General features: G+C 36.5%; 1 protein-coding gene across 2 annotated transcripts; it reads left to right on the top strand.

Annotated features, from left to right (window-relative positions):
• Positions 1 to 815: 815 nt before the first annotated feature.
• On the top strand, positions 816 to 18703 carry THO2. 2 transcript variants are annotated; one of them, XM_079031790.1, is made up of 32 exons: positions 822 to 1105; positions 1189 to 1314; positions 2109 to 2150; positions 4462 to 4521; positions 4636 to 4698; positions 4906 to 4986; positions 5640 to 5711; positions 5780 to 5827; positions 5906 to 5974; positions 6063 to 6196; positions 6440 to 6515; positions 6740 to 6933; positions 7556 to 7636; positions 7777 to 7975; positions 8071 to 8301; positions 8398 to 8478; positions 8556 to 8675; positions 8771 to 8830; positions 9479 to 9606; positions 12356 to 12452; positions 12539 to 12667; positions 13003 to 13106; positions 13299 to 13479; positions 13788 to 13969; positions 14344 to 14950; positions 15020 to 15124; positions 15411 to 15566; positions 15647 to 15727; positions 15809 to 16177; positions 16251 to 17183; positions 17878 to 18203; positions 18377 to 18703. In XM_079031790.1, exons 1-32 carry the CDS (start codon positions 971 to 973, stop codon positions 18444 to 18446), a joined length of 5340 nt encoding a protein of 1779 aa, XP_078887916.1. In that variant the 5' UTR covers positions 822 to 970; the 3' UTR covers positions 18447 to 18703. The 2 variants fall into 2 exon arrangements, with proteins under 2 accessions (XP_078887917.1, XP_078887916.1); XM_079031791.1 differs by lacking the exons at positions 17878 to 18203; positions 18377 to 18703 and having other exon boundaries at positions 816 to 1105; positions 16261 to 16454.
• The last annotated feature ends 1044 nt before the right edge of the window (positions 18704 to 19747 follow it).

The following is a 19747-nucleotide window of genomic DNA, read 5'->3' as shown; positions in this document are numbered from 1 at the left end:
CGCCCCCGAAATTAAAACGGGGGTTAACCTTTCCCCCGCCCCCGATTTTTTTAAAAAAATTCCCCCAAACGGGACGGGGACTCACGAGACTTTTTGACATCCCTAAGTAGTAACGGGTCTAAGGCACCAAGGCCGGCCCGTATAGACGATATGTTAGTGTTGGAGTGTGGGCAGAGCCCGTATCTCATGGTTGAGTTTGATTATGATATATGCCAGTATGATAGAATTGTTTATACTTGTTGTCTGTGTGATACTTGTATGTTATGGTTTAGCAGCTGAGTGTGGACGAGGCCCGTATCTCTCTGACAGTGGAGTGTGGGCGAGGCCCGTATCTCTCAGATAGCAGAGTGTGGGCGAGGCCCGTATCTCCCAGCTAGCGGAGTGTGGGCGACAATCATTTATTTAGATGGTATTTTCAATTATATTTAATTCAATAATATGTATTAAACACTTTTTTAAAATAAATAAAATGATTGGCCCACAATCATTTATACATTCACATAATAATTATTTAGAATATATAATAACCTGAGCCTATATATATATATATATATATATATATATATATATATATATATTACATATTTCAAAAGTTTTTAGCTACTTTTGTTAAACATTCATATAATAAATAAAACTACACTTCTAGCTAGAAGTTACCCACTTCCCGCTATCTGTTACCCACTTTCTCGCTTTCTCGCTTTCTATTTTCAGCTAGCATTTACATTTGACAAACCAGTATATTTCTAATGTTTAATAACAAAAATAACAATAGCGTTTTATTGGGTAATAGGGCACCTACGGGTTTGATGGGCTCCATATTATTTGCATTTCTTTGAATCAACAAAAAAGGGAAAACCTGGAAATAGCAGACTTCAAAACCCCTAGCCCGATGAATTGAAAAGCCTAGACATAGTAATCCCGAATCAAACACAGACAATTCTAGGGTTTTAATCTGGTTTCTTCTTCATTCATGTCTCTCCCGGCGCTGGACTGTAAATACGTCACCGAAGATTGTATTCGTGAGTGGAAGAATGGAAGCACTAGCTTTAAACCACCTGCTCCGGCACCGGTTATTAGATATCTTTATGAACTTTGTTGGAATATCGTAAGTGCTCATATTTATGCCATGTAAATAGTTTTATCTTATCACGTATCGTAAATATGTTTGTGTTTGTTTCTGATTGTTAGGTTAGAGGAGAGCTACCGGTTCACAGGTGTAAACCAGCACTGGAGTTGGTTGAGTTTTCTGATCGAATTTCTGACGAAGAAGTGTCATCAAATTTAGCTGATATTGTCTCGCAAATGGCTCAAGACGTGAGTGACTCATAAATTTAGTACCTTCAATATTAGAATCTTGTATCAGGTATTTAGGTTTCTTGAGTTAAGGGCAATCCAAAAACTTGCTTCTTTTGTTTTGAAAGATGAGCCAGGCTTCATGTCTATGGGCCACACACACAACTATTCAATATTGAAGTTGATATGTTTTCTAACTTTTTATAAGTTAATTGTTTGTTTATACCAAATATTAGGAACAGATCACATTGGTGGTAAACTGGTACCAAACTCCATATGAAGTTTTACTTAAAAGTGGACGTTTAGCTATTCTTCTTTTAAAATAGGCAAGTAATACGAACTTAAATAAAATCATCTATGATATATAATAATACTACATCTATTTGAATTTTGGCCCAATGAACCTAAGAATCCAATCTTCTTTCTCGAGCACCTATATGAAAGGGAAATCCGGATGAGTAAAAAGGGGCCTTCCTAGAGTATAATCTGTTTTGTTCTATGAACTTGGCAAATGGGGCTGGCTATGAGCTTTTGATCCAAGGTGCACGAGGACCTGTTTAATTGCGCTAAGCCCTTTTTGCTGGTCAAATCTTGTAAGAAGACGAAAAGTTTTATGCACTTAAGTAGTATTTAGGGATTCCTTCGGTGTTCCCTAATCCTAGGTTTGGCTGGAGAGTTGTCTACAATCAAATGTTGTGATCACTTTATGTATGTATGTATGTGTGTTTATGCAGCTGATTGCAAATAAATAATCTCATTTTAGTATGTTGTAGTGTTATCTTAACTGATAGTTAGCATTGGGCCTTTTTCTGCAGCTGACAATGCCCGGGGAATCTCGTGCTCGTCTGGTTAAATTGGTCAGTATTCATTTCGCTTGATTTATTGGTGTGATAAATGCTTTGGTTATCTTTCAAGGCACTATTTTCCTATATGTTTTGTAATCTAAACATGATTTTTTGGTAGGAGATGTTCTATGATTAATTTACATTTCTTCCTTTGAAGCTCACTACACAATTCTAATTCACAGTCAGACATGATTATGGCGTTTGTGAGACTATGAATTCATGTACTTGAGTTTCTAATTAAGTCGTTGCCATATGTCTCAAGGTCTCTTTTGATCTAGAGCCTATATAGTCTATAAGATAAGAACGATGATATGTATGACAACGAATACATACAAATCATATTCATTTACAATAGAGATATGTTATGTGCATATTAATGTGTTATACATAGTTTATGCAAGTTATGATGATTTTAGCACAACAAGAAGTGGTTGAAGAATGGCCAAACAGGTTTGCAATGATCAACATTCAGCAACCAACTAAAGTTGGAAGGAAAAATAAACATTATAGGTCAAAAATATTGAGCTTCTCTCCACTTTAGTCTTGGGACACCTCTGGCAAGAAGTGACATGTATCAGTGCGATGGTTAATGATTTAGAGGTAGATTACTATCAAATTGGATAATGGATGGTAAAGGAGTACTTTGACCGAAGTTGAACATAGATAATGTGGAATTGTATCGATTTCTTTAAGTATAGAATGGCCAATTTTATGGACCCTTTGATGTCTCTTAGATAGGCATGCTACAGCCAATATGTTATCTTTGCTAGAACAAGAGGGAATGTCAAACTTAGGTATAGAGATATTTTGTTAACACGCTAGTTGGGTTTAAACTTTAATTTGATTTGCCATTGGGTAAAATGGATAGAATTGGGTAAATTACATAAAGAATGGTTATTTGATTAAACTTATTTTTGTCTTCAAGTTTTATTTATCTTCTGGATATAGAACTAAGGTTCATCCTCTATAAACAATATTGTTATTTCGTTGTTATGTTTGAATATTAGAATAAGTAGACCAATATTGAGCTTTTCTACATATTATCCGTGTAAAAATTGAGCATTTGGCTGAACTTGGGGTTGTTGCTATGAGCTTTCTATAGAGTTAGAAACCTTTGTTCTTTAATTTCCCAAGAACCTCTTTTTCTTTCAAAATATTGATTAGCACCAAGGGTGAATTCTTGTTTTGTTACACACTTTTAGTATTTTTTTAACTTCATATGGTTATAAATCTCAGCACACTGAGATGCATTACTCAAATATTGGCAAAATGGTATTTAAGGCTTACCATATATCTCATAATCAATATGGAAGACATGGATCTTGTTAGCTAAATAGCTACCAACTAGAGTTGTATGGCATGAGATCTATGTGGGTCTCATGCATCGTTTCTTCTTCTTCTTCTTCTTCTTCTTCTTCTCTCTCTCTCTCTCTCTTGGTTATCGAAGATAATAAGGTGCCTCTACCCCCCTTTTGACCCACGCACAAAATGCTTCCATACAATATATATGTGTTAGTATATATACATGCTCACTGTTTCTCTCTGATTGCCTGTCTTTCTACTTAGGTGTACATGTTTTCTAGCTTAAGAAGATGAACTTTATATTTCTTCTTTTCCCTCATTGATTTAGGGCAACCATATCCCCGTTGAAACATTCTGTTGTAATTTCATGCGAGTGTAAACACCATCTTCATTCAAATTGAGTGTGTGTGTGTGTTGTACTTGATCTTATATGTACAAGGTCACGTGAGATGCCTAAAGAGGACCTATGGGATTTGTTTTCAATGTAGTCTGACGTAAAAGGGGTTACTCCTGTGCAGCTGGGGGGTGGTCTTTTGCTGGCTTAAATTGAATTGTTCATGTATGCATCACAATTCTTTTCTGGGCAAGCTGTGCAGCTGCATGTGATGCAGGATGAAAGAAAACTAGACCAATGGAAAATTAGGTGGTAGGTTAGAAAGGTTGTTAAGCAGATGCCTCTTAATGCCCGTGTACATTCCAATGTTCTAATAATACAAATCAGCAGCATATTTGATTTACTCTTAACTGTTGTAGCTGGACCTAAGAATGCGTATTATGATATTCTTATTCTTTACACTACAAAGAGAGGTTAAAACAAATTATTAACCGAAGCTTTAGTGGCTGACATACATGTACCCGATCACATAGAACTTAGCATGTGGTCTTTAATCAGTTCCTGTAACCAAACATTATTAATATCTCATCATTACAAGGTTATGATAGATGTTCATGTTTTTTCTCATTTTCAATGCATTCCCACTTAGGCATTATATGCAAGTGACATGGTTTTGTGTTCTCTTAGGCAAAGTGGATGGTGGAACATTCTGTGGTCCCTTTGAGGCTGTTCCATGAACGGTGTGAGGTAATTTATAGTTTTCATCATTGATAGACACTGCTAAAAAGTACATTGTAACTTAATTATTCCATGTTTTCGGAGCACTAAGAGTGAGTAAACCACTTGATTGGGAGTTTACAGGAAGAATTTCTATGGGATTCAGAGATGATTAAGATAAAGGCCACTGATTTGAAGTCAAAAGAGGTAGGTTTGAAAGTTACCTTTATCAGTGAGTTCTCTATATTGGATTTACAAATTTTACGATCAGCTGTATCTGCCCCTTGTGTTCAAGTCTTTATAAATATAGTTCCTTCCAGTAGTTGGGTTGCTAAAAACCTATTGATGGTATTTTGTATTTGATACCGGCACAAATTTCTCCTTCTGTTGATGTTTATGTGTTCTTGTTTACAGGTCAGGGTTAACACTCGTCTTCTTTATCAACAAACCAAATTCAACCTTCTTCGAGAAGAAAGCGAAGGCTATGCCAAGCTGGTATCATTCGTCTACTCTAAGGAGACTTTCAGTTTCAACTGGTTCTGTTTTGAGTTTGACATTCTGCTTGCATCTCATCTTTAGTGATGTCAGCATTAATATTTGGTCTATTTTATCTTGACATTGATATTTAATGATCTAAAAGGGTATATGATCAATCAATCATAGCTTATGTAGCTTAGTCCTGAATTCCTACTTTTAAGTTTCTTGCATTGAAATCCTTCCCAAGGGTTGCAATTCCCTTGGGGAAAGAGTTTTCCTGGTTTAAGAAAATAGATCATATTCTAGCATTTTATAATCTGATGAAGCAAATTTTCTTGAACATTGTATAAAAAAACATGTGTGAACTGTAAAAGGGGTGGAGCAAAACACACCCATGACCTAACTGAGGGGAAGAGAACCTATTGGAGAAACCATACTTTAATACATGATATATTTGTTGCACAATTTAACAAAAGTTAACTTTGTTTAGCTTTGATGCTTATAAGTTATATGTGGATTGGGAGGGAAAACAGTTATAATTTAGAGCCTACTTCGGTGTATGTGGTTAACCGCTTGAAAGGGGAAACACTTTATCTTCCATTCTTTTTTGTAGTCATCTACTCCATGCATGATTGGTGTTCCTTATTTTGTTAGTTGCTCTCAAATTGTAGGTTACCCTTCTTTGTCAAGGTTCTGAAGTTTGTTCTGAAAATACATCAGCAGCAACGGTTGGCATAATCAAGGTTTGACATCTACTAAAAAACATTCTGACTTCCTACTTTGTTCTTTTTCACTAATTGATTCTTTGCAGTCGTTAATCGGGCACTTCAATTTGGATCCAAACCGAGTGTTTGACATTGTAAGTTACCCTTTTCTTTCTGGTTGTCTTGATTGAAGTTGCAATAAACGAGGCACTTGACTGTACTTGCTGGTTTAGGTATTGGAGTGTTTCGAACTTCAGCCGGATAACAATGTCTTCTTGAACCTGATCCCTATTTTCCCCAAGGTACAACACAGACTTAAATATGCATGCCTTTGTCTGAAAGGCTAATTGTACATTATCCAATCTCTTCTGTTCTGGATGTTTCTTGCAGTCTAATGCTTCACAAATTCTTGGGTTCAAGTTCCAATATTATCAGCGTTTGGAAGTAAATAGTACCGTACCCTTTGGGCTCTATCAGCTTACTGCAATACTGGTTAAAAAAGAATTTCTTGATCTTGATAGCATGTGAGTATTCATTCATTCAGTTTTTGCTTTCAATAAATTTGTTTCCTTAAGAATCCTATGGTTTCACCTAGGATAATAATGGGGACTTATTCGGTTGGTTATGGAAGAAGCTTTGCTTTTCTTTTTATCTCTACAACTATTTTTATCGGATAGATGTGTTGCTTGGTACTTGAATGAAGCTGTTTTACTTGATATTTTGAAGCCACTTCTCTTGATGGACTTGGACTTCCTTTTTTGATTCAGATATGCACACCTACTTCCCAATGACGATGAAGCATTTGAGCATTATAATGTTTTTTCAGCAAAGCGACTTGATGAGGTAAATAAATTCAAACAACTTTTACATTTCCGTAGTTGCTTCTGTATGGGATTGGATTTGGGCTATTGCTTACAAGATTTTGGACTGCAGCATATATATATACACACACACACACACACACACACACACACATTTCATGTTTGTTCTTTTGCATTCCCTACTATTACTATGTTGCGACGTGTTGATATGGATTTGTTTTTCTGATGTTCTGTTGTGATGCATAGGCCAATAAAATTGGCAAAATCAACCTCGCTGCTACAGGAAAGGATCTCATGGATGATGAAAAACAAGGAGACGTAACTGTAGATCTTTTTGCTGCTCTAGATATGGAAAGTGAGGCTGTTACAGAACGCTCTTCAGAGCTTGAAAAAAGTCAAACTTTGGGCTTGCTTATTGGTTTCCTTTTTGTGGATGACTGGTAAACCTTTTGTAGTTTCATCTTTTTATTTTCTTCTATTAATTTTTTCATGTGCATTTAGCATTGTTTGATTTAGTTTGCTAGCCTATTCATCTTTGCACCTTATGACTCTTTCGTGATATATGCGTATTTAATAATACAGTATTTCCGTGCCCCACTAGATGTCGGGATAATCTAGTTGATTATATGCATCAATTATTACTTTTTTATGATCCAGTTCCATCTATTGCCCCATTTAGAGGGATATGTCCATGTAAAGAACCATAAGTACTTAGTACTTGGCATAGAACTTAATCGATATATTCAATAGTAACAGATTCCATAGACACAAGATGGAAAATTTCAGTATATGTATTTATTTCCATATGAAATGAAATTATGTTCTCTATACATTTAATGTCACTGGGATAAGTTTTATGATATGCACTGCATGATGTACTGTAAGAATCCTCTAATGCTTGTCCATATCATATTAGTCAGTAATGAGAACACAAAGAAATAACTTCCTTTTGGGTTGGCCCCCACTTGTACTCTTTTTTGCATGGTAAACTGATGATTATCAATTATCATTGATCCTGTGCTTTGGTTTGGTTTGTTGGTTACCTTGGTTATCATTTTACAGGTATCATGCCAATATCCTATTCCGTCGTCTCTTGCCTCTCAATCCGGTTGAACATATTCGGATTTGTGATGGACTGTTTAGGTAAATTTGATATCCTTGAATTAAGATCTATATATATATATATATATATATATATATATATATATATAAATTTGAAATGGCATTGCTTACTGTATTTTGGATTTTGGTATGGAATGTGCTTCATGTGGATACATTTGCAGGCTTATCGAGAAAACGATTTCTCCTGCTTATGAACTTGTCCGTCAACGACAGCTTCAAATTCCGGAGGGGGTTACTGATCTCATGGAGACAGAAAGCAACTCCAGTAAAAGATCATTCATTGATATCCCTAAAGAGCTATTTGAGATGCTTACTTGTGTGGGACCTTATCTTCATCGTGATACATTGCTTCTACAGAAGGTTTTGCCTTTTTATATTTTCAAGATATTCCATTGGTATAAGATTTATCCAAATGATTTGATGAGGCTGAGCATCTGTTGTTGTATGGTGATTAGATATGCCGAGTGTTGAGAGGTTATTATCTTTGTGCATTGAAGAGTGTGAATTCTGGTGATTTGGAAGGCGGTGTTAGTGGAAATCGAACTCCCCGCCTCCACCTAAAAGAAGCTAGATTGAACCTTGAGGAAGCGCTTGGTGCATGTCTACTTCCTTCACTACAGTTAATACCAGCAAATCCTGCTGTTGGACAGGAGATATGGGCTGTACTGAGTCTCCTACCATATGAGGTTGGCATTATTATTATTATTATTATTATTATTGTATTCAGTTTCAAGCAGTAAAATATTTAAGAAGAAGAATCTTAACATCTGATGTGATGTTAGGCAAGGTATCGTTTATATGGTGAATGGGAAAAGGATGATGAGGCCAGCCCCATGGTTCTCTCTGCTAAACAGACAGCAAAGGTAAAGGTTCTACATTATTAAACTTGATTCATTGTCCCTTCTTCCTTTGATCATTCTAGATTAATCTGCAAATACAGTTGGACACTAGACGGATCTTGAAACGGCTTGCAAAGGAAAATCTAAAACAGCTTGGAAGAATGGTGGCAAAATTAGCTCATGCGAATCCCATGACTGTACTTAGAACAATTGTGCACCAGGTACCCATTGTGTTCATGAGGTTTACTTGGCAGGCATTAAGTATCCATTTCTGTGTTGTAGAAGATAATATTATCGTTGTTACTCTAACTTACAGATAGAGGCATACAGGGATATGATTGCTCCAGTTGTAGATGCATTCAAATATTTGACACAGGTCTGTACTCTGTGTATAATTGGTCTCTTGTGTGCTTTGCATAAATGCCGTCTCATGAGGAAAGTAGGATTATTTACCTCCATTTTCTTTTCTACAAGTGGCTATAAGTAACTTATAATAGGTGCATGATTTCCAATCCAGAACAACTAACACTGGTGTCTAGTATGTAATTTTAGTGGATTATTATAGTAGCTGTGGGATAATTTGTCCCATTGCGTATTTTTTGAAAAGCATTATTCAATGGTTATTAATACCTATTAGTAAGGATTTTCTTGCATGGTCACCCTAGTAGTGTATTATAGGTAGCTGTCTAAAACAGGCTATTATTCCTGGCAATTTGTAACATGTATATCAGGATGCTTTCCTAGTTGATCAGTAGATTGAAATGTGTGAATGCCTTATGTATTTTGCTGACTGGTATTCGGTATCAAAATCTTCCTGTTGAAGCATCATGTTCTCGTGGAGATAATTGTTTGATTTTTTACAGTAGCATAGCCATAGTACATATGATATTTGTGCATGCCACCAGATACCATGTGGTGGACTGGTGGTGATTTTGCTCTGTTGATGCCTAGGATGGATGTTTAAGATTCTCTTATCGCATGTGATATTTGAAAAGGAATTGAATTGTGGTGGTTTTCTCTACAGCTTGAGTATGATATTTTGGAATATGTTGTAATCGAACGGCTTGTACAAGGGGGCCGTGAAAAGCTAAAAGATGATGGCCTAAACTTATCAGACTGGCTTCAGTCTTTGGCATCATTTTGGGGTCATTTGTAAGTAATCTTTTCTCCTTTCTACTTCATCTTGCTGCCTCTTTTTTTTTTTTTTTTTTTTTTTTTTTATCTATGCTTCTAGACCTTTATGTGCTGCTGCTAATCATGCATGACCTTGTGCCTTCCATGTTGTACTGGTATATATTAATTAACTCATTATTTTTTAGAGTGTGTCATGTCTGTACCTTGTGACTAAGTAAGTGATTGACAAACAGAAACCTCTCTTTTTCTTCATAGTTGTATCCTAGTGAATTTTCCTGATTTGGTTTAGTGCTTGTGCTAAGTTTTTACCAATATCAAGTGTCCTTGTGTTTAGTGTTCATGGGAATCTTTATCCGACCGGGTGGGGTCATCAGCATGAGCATGGTTGCAAAAGCATGACTTGAGAACTTCCATGAATGATATCAGTTGATGAGCATATTAGTGTATATATTGGTGTCTGTTGGAGCTGCCAATTGAGAAGTAGTCTAAACCCTAAAGACCGTGGCGTGCTTTGTTCTTTGTATCGGTTTCAAAAGAGGGATCTGTCTTGGTGGAACCTAGATCTACTAGTGTGAGAGAGCAGATGAAGTTGTTGTATAGAATTTCTTTCTTGTGCTTGTGGGCTGGGAATACACTACGTTCAAGATTTTGTAGTTCTAGAAAACGACCGACTACTTCAAGACCATTTAGTAGTTATTTTTGTGTTGGCTACAAGTGAAGAAGGGGAAATTTTTCTGCGACTGATCTTGTTGTTGTTGTTGTTGGGGTTTGCAATCTTGCATAAGTATGAATGAAATCACTTGTCATTCATGCTAAGTTTCTAACTGGTGGGTGTTGAAGTTTCGCTCTGAAGACTGGTGGTCTGGTCAGTAATTGGGACTCCTACCTGTTTTCAAATGTTTACTTGCTGGGTGTTAGCTGAATCTCTGCTCTTCTCTTATTGGTTGGACTGGAGTTACAATATTAACATAAGTTTCACCCCCCAAAAACCAACTTTATTGCCCCACATTCCCACTTGTACTAAGAAAGATATAGGCAACCCCCACCAACACATAAATCATAGTGTTCCCAGAGCAAGGAAGGTGATGCCCTGTCCTAGCAGTAAGGATTCTCACCTTCTTACTGCATACATACTGATACAGGGATATCTTACTTGTATTCTATTAGAGCAACGGAATTTCAGCCTGGTGATTTCCTTTAGTTCCTTCAGTCAGGAGTGTGGTTGGTTTATTGACGGCCTTTTGATAAGTTCAGAAATGCTGAACAAGTAACTTTGCAATGCATGGCATAATATACTAAAAAAAAAAGACATTCCTATATACCACCTGCACTGCAGTTGAAGGTAGATGATGAGTCTGAATGCTAAACTATTATTAAGCTTCATCTACCAAAGCTCTTGACGATTTGATGCTGCTCAGCTCTTTCATATGATGAATGGGAATATTATGAGAGGCTTGGCATGTTATGTGTATTCTTGTACTTCATAATCCGGTAGTCACACCTCAGGTACATCAAATGGTGGTATTTGTTCTACTCTCACCAGAGTCCTGCTTTGTTGCTAGAAGAAAATGCTCAACTTTTTTCTTTTTTATAATTTTCTTTTGCACATTGTTGCACTAACTTGTAAATTGTTGTCACCATATGTTGTTGCATGAAGATATGAAATTAACATATACACCTCCTTTGTTTGATATGTCAATTGTATAATTGTGTTCTTTATGATATCATGTTGTGTGGCTATAGAATAACATGACTTGAAAAGTATACTCCCTTCCCAATAAAACAAGTGGTCCATCAACCAGTACATGTGCCCGATCAATCTTTTATTGGATTCCCAAACCCAATCGGTTTGGATGGATTCCTTTTTTTTCCTTGTTGAATTCATATAACTATTTCTGTACAACTGTAAATGGAAATGTACTCACAAATAAGCTATTCCATAACTTTTTGTGCATTGTAGTTTTATTTATTTAGCATGCATTATCTTCTTTATTCCTCTTTATTTTGAGCTGTTTTTTTTAATAGTTTTTTTACCTTTTTTTTTATGTGTTAACGAATGTTGATCATTTATATAAAGGTGGTTAACTTTTTAGGGGCATAGAAGGGCTCTATACTTATTTCAGTTAAGTCTTAAAAAAATATTGGGGTGTATTTTGTTCTTTTATTTAGTGGAATTATAAAAGTATGTGTTTTTCTATTTTATTTTGTTTATTTTCTTCTGTAGAGCTGAACTCAGGTACCTAAATAAAGGCATCACACACTTTTTTTTTTGTGCAACAGTGCAAGTCATCATTGGAACATGCTTTCAATTTGGAAAAATTCCCCTCTAATATTGTGACGGTTAACTCTAGATTATGATTAAGAAACATGGTTGTTATGTGCTTGTGTTTTAAATCTCAGATTCATGGCTGTAAGTATTAGAGTTGATCTTTTGTGTGTTTTAGTTTCTAAAAGTAAGCATCAAGTATTACTTTGTTTTTATTTGAGTGCCTACAAATTTTGGTGGTATGTAATACCAAATATCTTCTCTACTTGATGGTTAATGTGTGTGTGTGTGTAAGTAATGGTATTATATACGTTTACACATAAATAGCATATAGTGAAACGACTCGTGTCGTAAGGATGACAAGTCAATAGTCACCATGAAGCCACACTGGCAATTTGGATACAGCCATGACTTTTTGTGTCAGTTGATAAGTTATTTAACCAAGGATCACGAAATGCGTGCTTATGCTAATTTGATGTAGTTTTTGTTACTTTTTTTCAGGTGTAAGAAGTACCCATCAATGGAGCTCAGGGGTCTATTCCAGTACCTTGTAAATCAGTTGAAAAAGGGCAGTGGGATCGAGCTTGTTCTCCTGCAGGTATTAGTATTAGTTAGTTATGCTTTTCATTGTTTTTGTCTTTTTGAGGTTCTTGTTGACTGCAACACATTTTACCTTTGATGCAGGAACTTATCCAGCAAATGGCTAATGTCCAGTACACAGAGAACATGACTGAAGAGCAGTTGGATGCTATGGCAGGAAGTGAGACACTTCGTTATCAGGCTACTTCTTTTGGGGCAACCCGCAACAATAAGGTAGGTGCATTTAAACCACAACACATTTACGTTGGGTTGGCTAAATTAAATATCAAATATAATTATATGGGAATGTAGCATCAAAATATGGGTGTCAGTTGACAAAAGTTTTGTTTCTTGCTTATTATTTATATATATGTAAACTGGATATAAAGTGATGTTTGGCAAGTGATTACAACCATCAGTTGACAAATTTTTGTAAGAGAAGCTAGAAATTGTAAACCTGATGATATGCACTTTTCTTTTTTAGCATCAACATTCAACAATAATGTCCCAAACTTGAAATCTATCAATCCTTCCATCCTTGTTTAATATTGAAGTTGGATAATTTGCAGGCTCTAATCAAATCCACCAACAGGCTACGTGATTCATTGCTTCCAAAGGATGAGCCGAAGCTGGCAATTCCACTTTTGCTACTTATTGCTCAGCATCGTGCCGTGTAAGTCTGTCTATGTTGTTATTTATTATTATACCATTTTATGTGAGTTGAACTTATCACCATCAGAGATGGCTGGTGGACAAGTGATGTTTTTCATTGTTTTCTTAATAAAAATTTTCACTTGTATTTATTTTTTTGTTTTCTGTACAAACAAATGAAAAAGAAAGACTCAAATGAGTGTCTGCTGTGCAGGGTTGTGATCGAGGCTGACTCTCCTCACATTAAGATGGTCTGTGAACAGTTAGACAGGTGTCATGGGTCCCTTCTGCAATACGTGGAGTTCTTATGTGGTGCAATGACTCCTATAACCTCGTATGCTCAGCTGGTTCCAGATCTTCATGATCTAATACACTCATACCACCTTGAACCTGAGGTTTCCTTTTACTTCTGTTCATTATATTCCCATCTTTTTGCTTATCAAGGCGTCCTACTTAAAAAAATCTACCCATTTATAACATTGTACTTTCAACTTTTATCTTATTAAAACATATTTTGGCAAATCTATCCCATTTATAGCTTTGAAAATTGCTCTGTATTTGGATGACATTGCTGTAATTGGGTAGATATTTCTAAGTACAATGCTGTAATAACAGACATGAAAGTAGGATGCTAAACAAATCAATGAAGTATGTTACTACGCTTTGCATTCAATTCTAATTTTCTTCCTTGGTTGTTATCCAGGTTGCGTTCTTAATTTATCGGCCTGTGATGAGGCTCTTCAGATGTCAGAGTACATCTGATGTTCTTTGGCCTTTAGATTGTGATGAAATGACAAGCAATCTAGCTGCAGGGAAAGAGAATGAAGTCACAGATATCTCTGGAAAACTTATACTTGATCTTGGTCCTCCCCGGAAAACCATAATGTAATGTTTCTATAACTTCTGTTTTTCGAATTTGCTTACAACCAATCGCAACTTGTAGAATAATAGAAGGTTGAGATCAAGTATCATCATCATCATTGAAGTTGCTAATAAAGTTTTTTCAAATTTTCTAATAAATTCGTAACTGTAACTCGTGGAGTTGCTTAAATCTCTAGAGCAAGTTGTACAAGTACACACAAAAAAAAAAAAAAAAAACTAGCAAATATGTTGTTATCTTTGATGTTTGTGCAGTAGAGAGTTGGATGGAACAGATGAATCCTCATACTAATCCCTAAAGCTTAATGATACCATCTGATCTATCCAAGTTTGATGAGTGGGTTTTGTGCATTAATATTTGGGACGTTGGTTGGTGGCAGGTGGTCAGATCTTCTTGATACCGTTAGAACAGTGTTGCCTTGTAAAGCTTGGAACAGTCTCTCACCTGATCTATATGCTACCTTTTGGGGTCTAACCCTGTACGATCTTTATGTTCCTAGAAGTCGTTACGAGTCGGAGATAGCCAAACAACATGCTGCTCTCAAAGCTTTGGAAGAGCTTTCCGATAATTCGAATTCAGCAATCACCAAACGGAAGAAAGACAAAGAAAGAATACAAGAATCTTTGGATAGGCTAACCAGTGAACTCCAGAAACACGAAGAAAACGTTGCCTCTGTTCGTAGACGTTTGGGTCGTGAGAAAGATAAATGGTTGAGTTGTTGCCCTGATACTTTAAAAATCAACATGGAGTTCCTTCAACGCTGTATATTTCCAAGGTGTACGTTTAGCATGCCTGATGCTGTATATTGTGCAATGTTTGTCAACACCCTTCACTCCCTGGGCACACCTTTTTTTAACACGGTCAACCATATTGATGTTCTCATATGTAAAACATTACAACCCATGATATGCTGTTGCACTGAATATGAGGTCAGTCGGCTTGGTAGATTTCTGTTTGAGACTCTCAAGACAGCCTATTATTGGAAGGTAAACAACTTTTTCAACTATATACGCCTCCCTCCCTCCCTCCCTATATGATTTCATTTTCTTGTACAGAGTGATGAATCCATATATGAACGTGAGTGCGGAAACATGCCTGGATTCGCTGTCTATTATAGATACCCAAACAGCCAGCGTGTCACGTATAGCCAATTCATTAAGGTGAGTTGGAATCACTTATGTTATGTTTCTTACTATTTGAATCCTGTAGCTTCTCTCTCATCAAACACCTTCTTGCTCAACACATAATACATCTACTTCTCATGCTATTGTTATCTTGAATTGGACAGATAATAATTGGTCTGGAATCTCCCTCAGTCCTTCATTTTGAACTCTAGGACTTTGACCTTTGGGCCTGGTTGATGTGCACCTATAGATATAATCCAGTCATTGTAATCTATCTCTGAAATCTGAATGTGTTCTTTTACTGCTGTGGCTGTTCTGAAAGGTACACTGGAAATGGAGTCAAAGGATCACAAGATTACTGATTCAGTGCTTGGAATCTGTAGAGTACATGGAGATTCGAAATGCTCTTATTTTGCTTACAAAAGTCTCAAATGTTTTCCCCGTTACTAGAAAAAGTGGGATCAACCTTGAGAAAAGGGTAAATGCTAGTCAACGTGTTACATCTTAGGCCATTCAGATTATTTAACACCATACATACTTATATAACAACTCTATCAGGTAGCTAAACTTAAAAGTGACGAAAGAGAAGACCTAAAGGTGTTGGCTACTGGTGTTGCTGCAGCCTTGGCTGCTCGAAAGGTGATGTGATGTTATTTTCTTTTTTACATGTGTATGTGTATGTGTATACATTCTGTTGATACTGCATGGTTGGTTACACAGCCTTCATGGGTTACAGAAGAAGAATTTGGTATGGGGTACCTTGATTTGAAGCCAGTAGCTTCAAAATCTGTATATGCTGCTGCTCCTGTGACAAGTACTACTGGCCTTAACATGGCTCCAATTGAAGCAGCAACTGGTAGTAGAAGTCAGCATCATGATTCTTCTATCAGAGAGACCACATCAACATCAAGACCAAAACCTTGGGAAAGTAAACATGAAAGTGTGACACATAATAATAAGTATGACAAAGTAAAAGGTGGTTCCCTAAGTAATGGCTCAGATGCTTCCAAGACGGATGATTCTGGGAATAATAGAGTTTTGGAGGAGAACTCTTCAAAAGGTCCTGCCAAGACAGCTGTAGACTCTGAGGTTTGTATATATAATAAACTCTGAGAACATTTCATTTCACTCTGCCTTTCTTGTTTTGACATGTATGTCGCAGGGGAGATCAGCAGCGAAGAGGTCAGTGGGTGGCACATCTGTATCAAAGCAACCAAAGCAGGATGTTGTAAAAAACGATAGTAAACCCAAAGGTATTGGTAGAACATCAGGAGTATCTGAGCGAGACGAAAAAGGGTGTAACACTGAGCTGCCCGAATTAAGAAACTCTCTTATAAAAGAGGAATCTACGGAAGCCATCATGGATGCCCAAAAACGGTCCTCATCTCGACCCTCTCATTCTCCACGGACTGATACTGTTTTTGCCTCCTCGAAATCTAACGATAAACCCACAAAGAGAACCAGCCCAAGCGGAGAACAAGACCGGTCCGCTGCTATTAAGCGCCGCAAAGAGGTACATGATTTGGAGCCGGATAGAGCACTTGAGAAAGAGAAGCATCACCCACTTCCTCCTCTTGATTATGATAAAGTTACCGATAAGCCCTTGGCCAAAGATGAAAGATTCGTGGACCGCGAATACCATTCCCGAGAAAGAGAAAGAGAAAGAGAGAGAGAAAGATTCGATCGCTCAGAGGATGCGATTGAAAAGTCAAGAGATCGGTCAATGGAAAGATACAGCAGAGAGCGGTCGGTTGATAGAAGTAATAAGGATGAAAGAAGTAAACTTCGCTATAACGATATTCAGGTGCATGCTGATGACCGTGTTCGTGGCACCAGTTTGCCACCGCCGCCACCTTTTCCGCCACAACATCATGTGCTGCTCCAGTCCGTAACAACTACAAATAAAAAAGATGAAGATGGTGATAGAAGGTTTGGGACAACACCCAGACATTCACATTCACATTCACAGAGGTTGTCTCCAAAACATGATGACAGGGAACGCAGACGATCTGAGGAGAATGTTTTCGTTTCTCAAGACGATAAACGAAGAAGAGAGGAAGACATTCGAGATAAAAAGCGAGATGAACGTGAAAAGGTACTTCCTGTTTTACTTTAAGCCAAAATACATCCTCTACTGCTTTCACTGTTCTGTTCATTTACTCAGTCACTTGACTATTTTGATTAAACCATTGACCATCTAAATAAACCATTTCTTGCCGGGACAAACTACAACATACTTTCACCATCGCAGTTCAACTGTTATTATTTTTCTATTGATTTAGATTTCAGCATGTTATGTAACCATCTAATTGGAAAGTAATGTTTTTTGGTTAAAAAAAGTATTATGGTTACATAAATTAGTAACAGTTTGGTGCCTAAATTTGTAACATTGTGCTTTTTCTGTATTTCAAAACTGGATAATTTTTCTAAACACTTGAATATTTTTTATAGTGATTAAGTTATTACACTTTTGCCCTTGTAACTTGTAAGGTACCAGGGTTTGATATCATATTAGCCATTTATTTAACTGTTTTTTTTGGTTGTTGATATAGCCACTAGTAAATTAGTAGTAGTGATTGTGATGAAAATGCATTGTGGTTTTTTGTAATTTAACCAACCTTTTCTTGAAAAAAATGAGTTTATAATAAGATGGTGAAAGTAGGTTGTGGTTTGGATAAATAAAAAAAAGGAAGTATTGCTATTATGAGAAATTGAAACTGGTTGAGCTGAGTGGAAGTATGTACCAAATGATATGATAAGAAAATAAAAGTTGGGATTTGTGAAAGTAGATTGAGGATGGAGATCGGGAAAAGGGTAATGTGATGAAAGAGGAGGTGGACCCGAATGCTTCAAAAAGGCGGAAACTGAAACGAGATCATCAGTCAGAGGGCAGTGAGTACTCTCCGGTGTCAGCAGCTCCTCCCCTGAATATGAACATGGCACCAGCTCCATATGACAGGGATAGGGATAGGGAAAGGGATGGTAGGGGAGGTGACCGAAAAGCAACAGCTGCTCTTCCACGCCAGGTCTACATGGAAGAACCAAGCCAAAGCCAAAGCCGTATTAATACTATGCATGGAAAAGATGTACCCCCAAAGACGACTTCATCTCGCCCGTATCCTTCATTTTATTTATTTATTTCTATCTTCAAAAACTTCACTATTGCATTGCATTTGACACAAAAAAATTACAACCCAACACATCTCTTTCTCTTGTTTGTGCAAGAGAGAGAGAATGCCCTCCCTCAAAGATATATATAGACATCTCCTTAACCAATGCCCTCTTCAGAATGTATGACAGAGAATGGGAAGATGAAAAAAGCAAGAGGCTTGAACCGAAGAGAAGGCACCGCAAATAGTTAATAACTCCCCTCCTCATGTCTTTCTGCTGAATTTTTTTTTTTGGCACATTCTGCCACCATGTATTATGTGTTTGGTTTTACTTTTATCAGAGGCTGATTGTTTCTTTGTCACTTTCTGTATGATAATAGATTCTCTAGAGCAGGTTCCATATTTCGGCTTCACACTAGAAACTTAATTAACACTTTTTTCTGTACTTATGTACATTTGTATCCTAAATTCTATTTCGTGCTACAAGCTTTTAGTTTTGACTTGATCACCCAATGCCAATGCTGATTGTGTCATGTTACCTCTTAGGTGCCGTGCGGGTGCCAATCCAACCTATTTATATCAGCTTGGCTAGGCCTACTAGCAGTTTAGACTTTAGACTATTTTTTTCTTCTTATTATTGTTACTTGATTGGCTATCAAATATTTCAACATCCAAGAGGTATGAGCTAGGCCTACTAGTAGTTTAGACTTCAGAGTATTCAATTTTTTCAACATCCAAGAGGTTTGAATCCGATATTAAATTTTTTAAGTTAAGCATCTACAATAACTAAAAATATATATCAACAATGATGATTAAGAATACCTTTTTGCACCGGCAAGATTTCTTTAAAGTCCCTGCCCTTGCATATCTTTCACTAAAATCACCACTTATGCTGCCTTCTAAATTCTAATCCCATATGCCTATAGTTTTTAGAAAAATAAAAAGCAACCATCAACTTTGCACATAATGTTGCGAGATCATGGATTATGATTCCAAATAGTTAAGAAAAGAAATCACAAACAAATTGAAAATACCGCATATGTTTAGACATGGCATCACAACAAGTTTCAAGAAACTATAATTATTCGCGAGTCAATACCCAGAGTTTTCTTGTTGAAGAATCAAATATAAGACATGTTGAAGAATCAAATAACCGTAGATACCCAGAGTTTTCTTGCTCACTCAAGTCAATACTCATCCCAAGTAAATGCATTTCATGAAAAAAAAAATCATATGTAAAATCTGAGTTATTTATTCATAAGCAAATTACTATATAAAACATCATTTTCATAAATGCCACAAGTTTACGTATTGTATGTATTTCACTTGGCATGGATGGTACTAATATATTTCAAGTCATAAAAATCATCTTTACTCATACTAGGGATGTTCGGTTAAGTATTCACCTCAAGCGATTGCCATGCTTCCACACACTTCCCAAGTCAATAAACATCTAACCACCTAAATACTACTCCCTCTGTTCCATATTAATAGTCCATGTTTTTTTTTTGGTTTGTCTCAAAAGAATAGCCTACTTTTAAAAATAAAT

Source organism: Lactuca serriola, chromosome 3 (assembly GCF_051521515.1).
Source record: "Lactuca serriola cultivar US96UC23 chromosome 3, Lser_US96UC23_V15, whole genome shotgun sequence".
Classification (NCBI taxonomy): domain Eukaryota; kingdom Viridiplantae; phylum Streptophyta; class Magnoliopsida; order Asterales; family Asteraceae; genus Lactuca; species Lactuca serriola.
This window is presented reverse-complemented; position numbering and strand designations above follow the sequence as displayed.

Bases quoted from the DNA above. Each gene is read 5' to 3' on its own strand.
- THO2 (XM_079031790.1), top strand. From the start codon at position 971: ATGTCTCTCCCGGCGCTGGACTGTAAATACGTCACCGAAGATTGTATT. The intron at 4,699-4,905 runs GTAGGTTTGAAA...TCTTGTTTACAG, and splicing joins CTGATTTGAAGTCAAAAGAG to GTCAGGGTTAACACTCGTCT. The intron at 12,668-13,002 runs GTAGGTGCATTT...GATAATTTGCAG, and splicing joins GGGCAACCCGCAACAATAAG to GCTCTAATCAAATCCACCAA.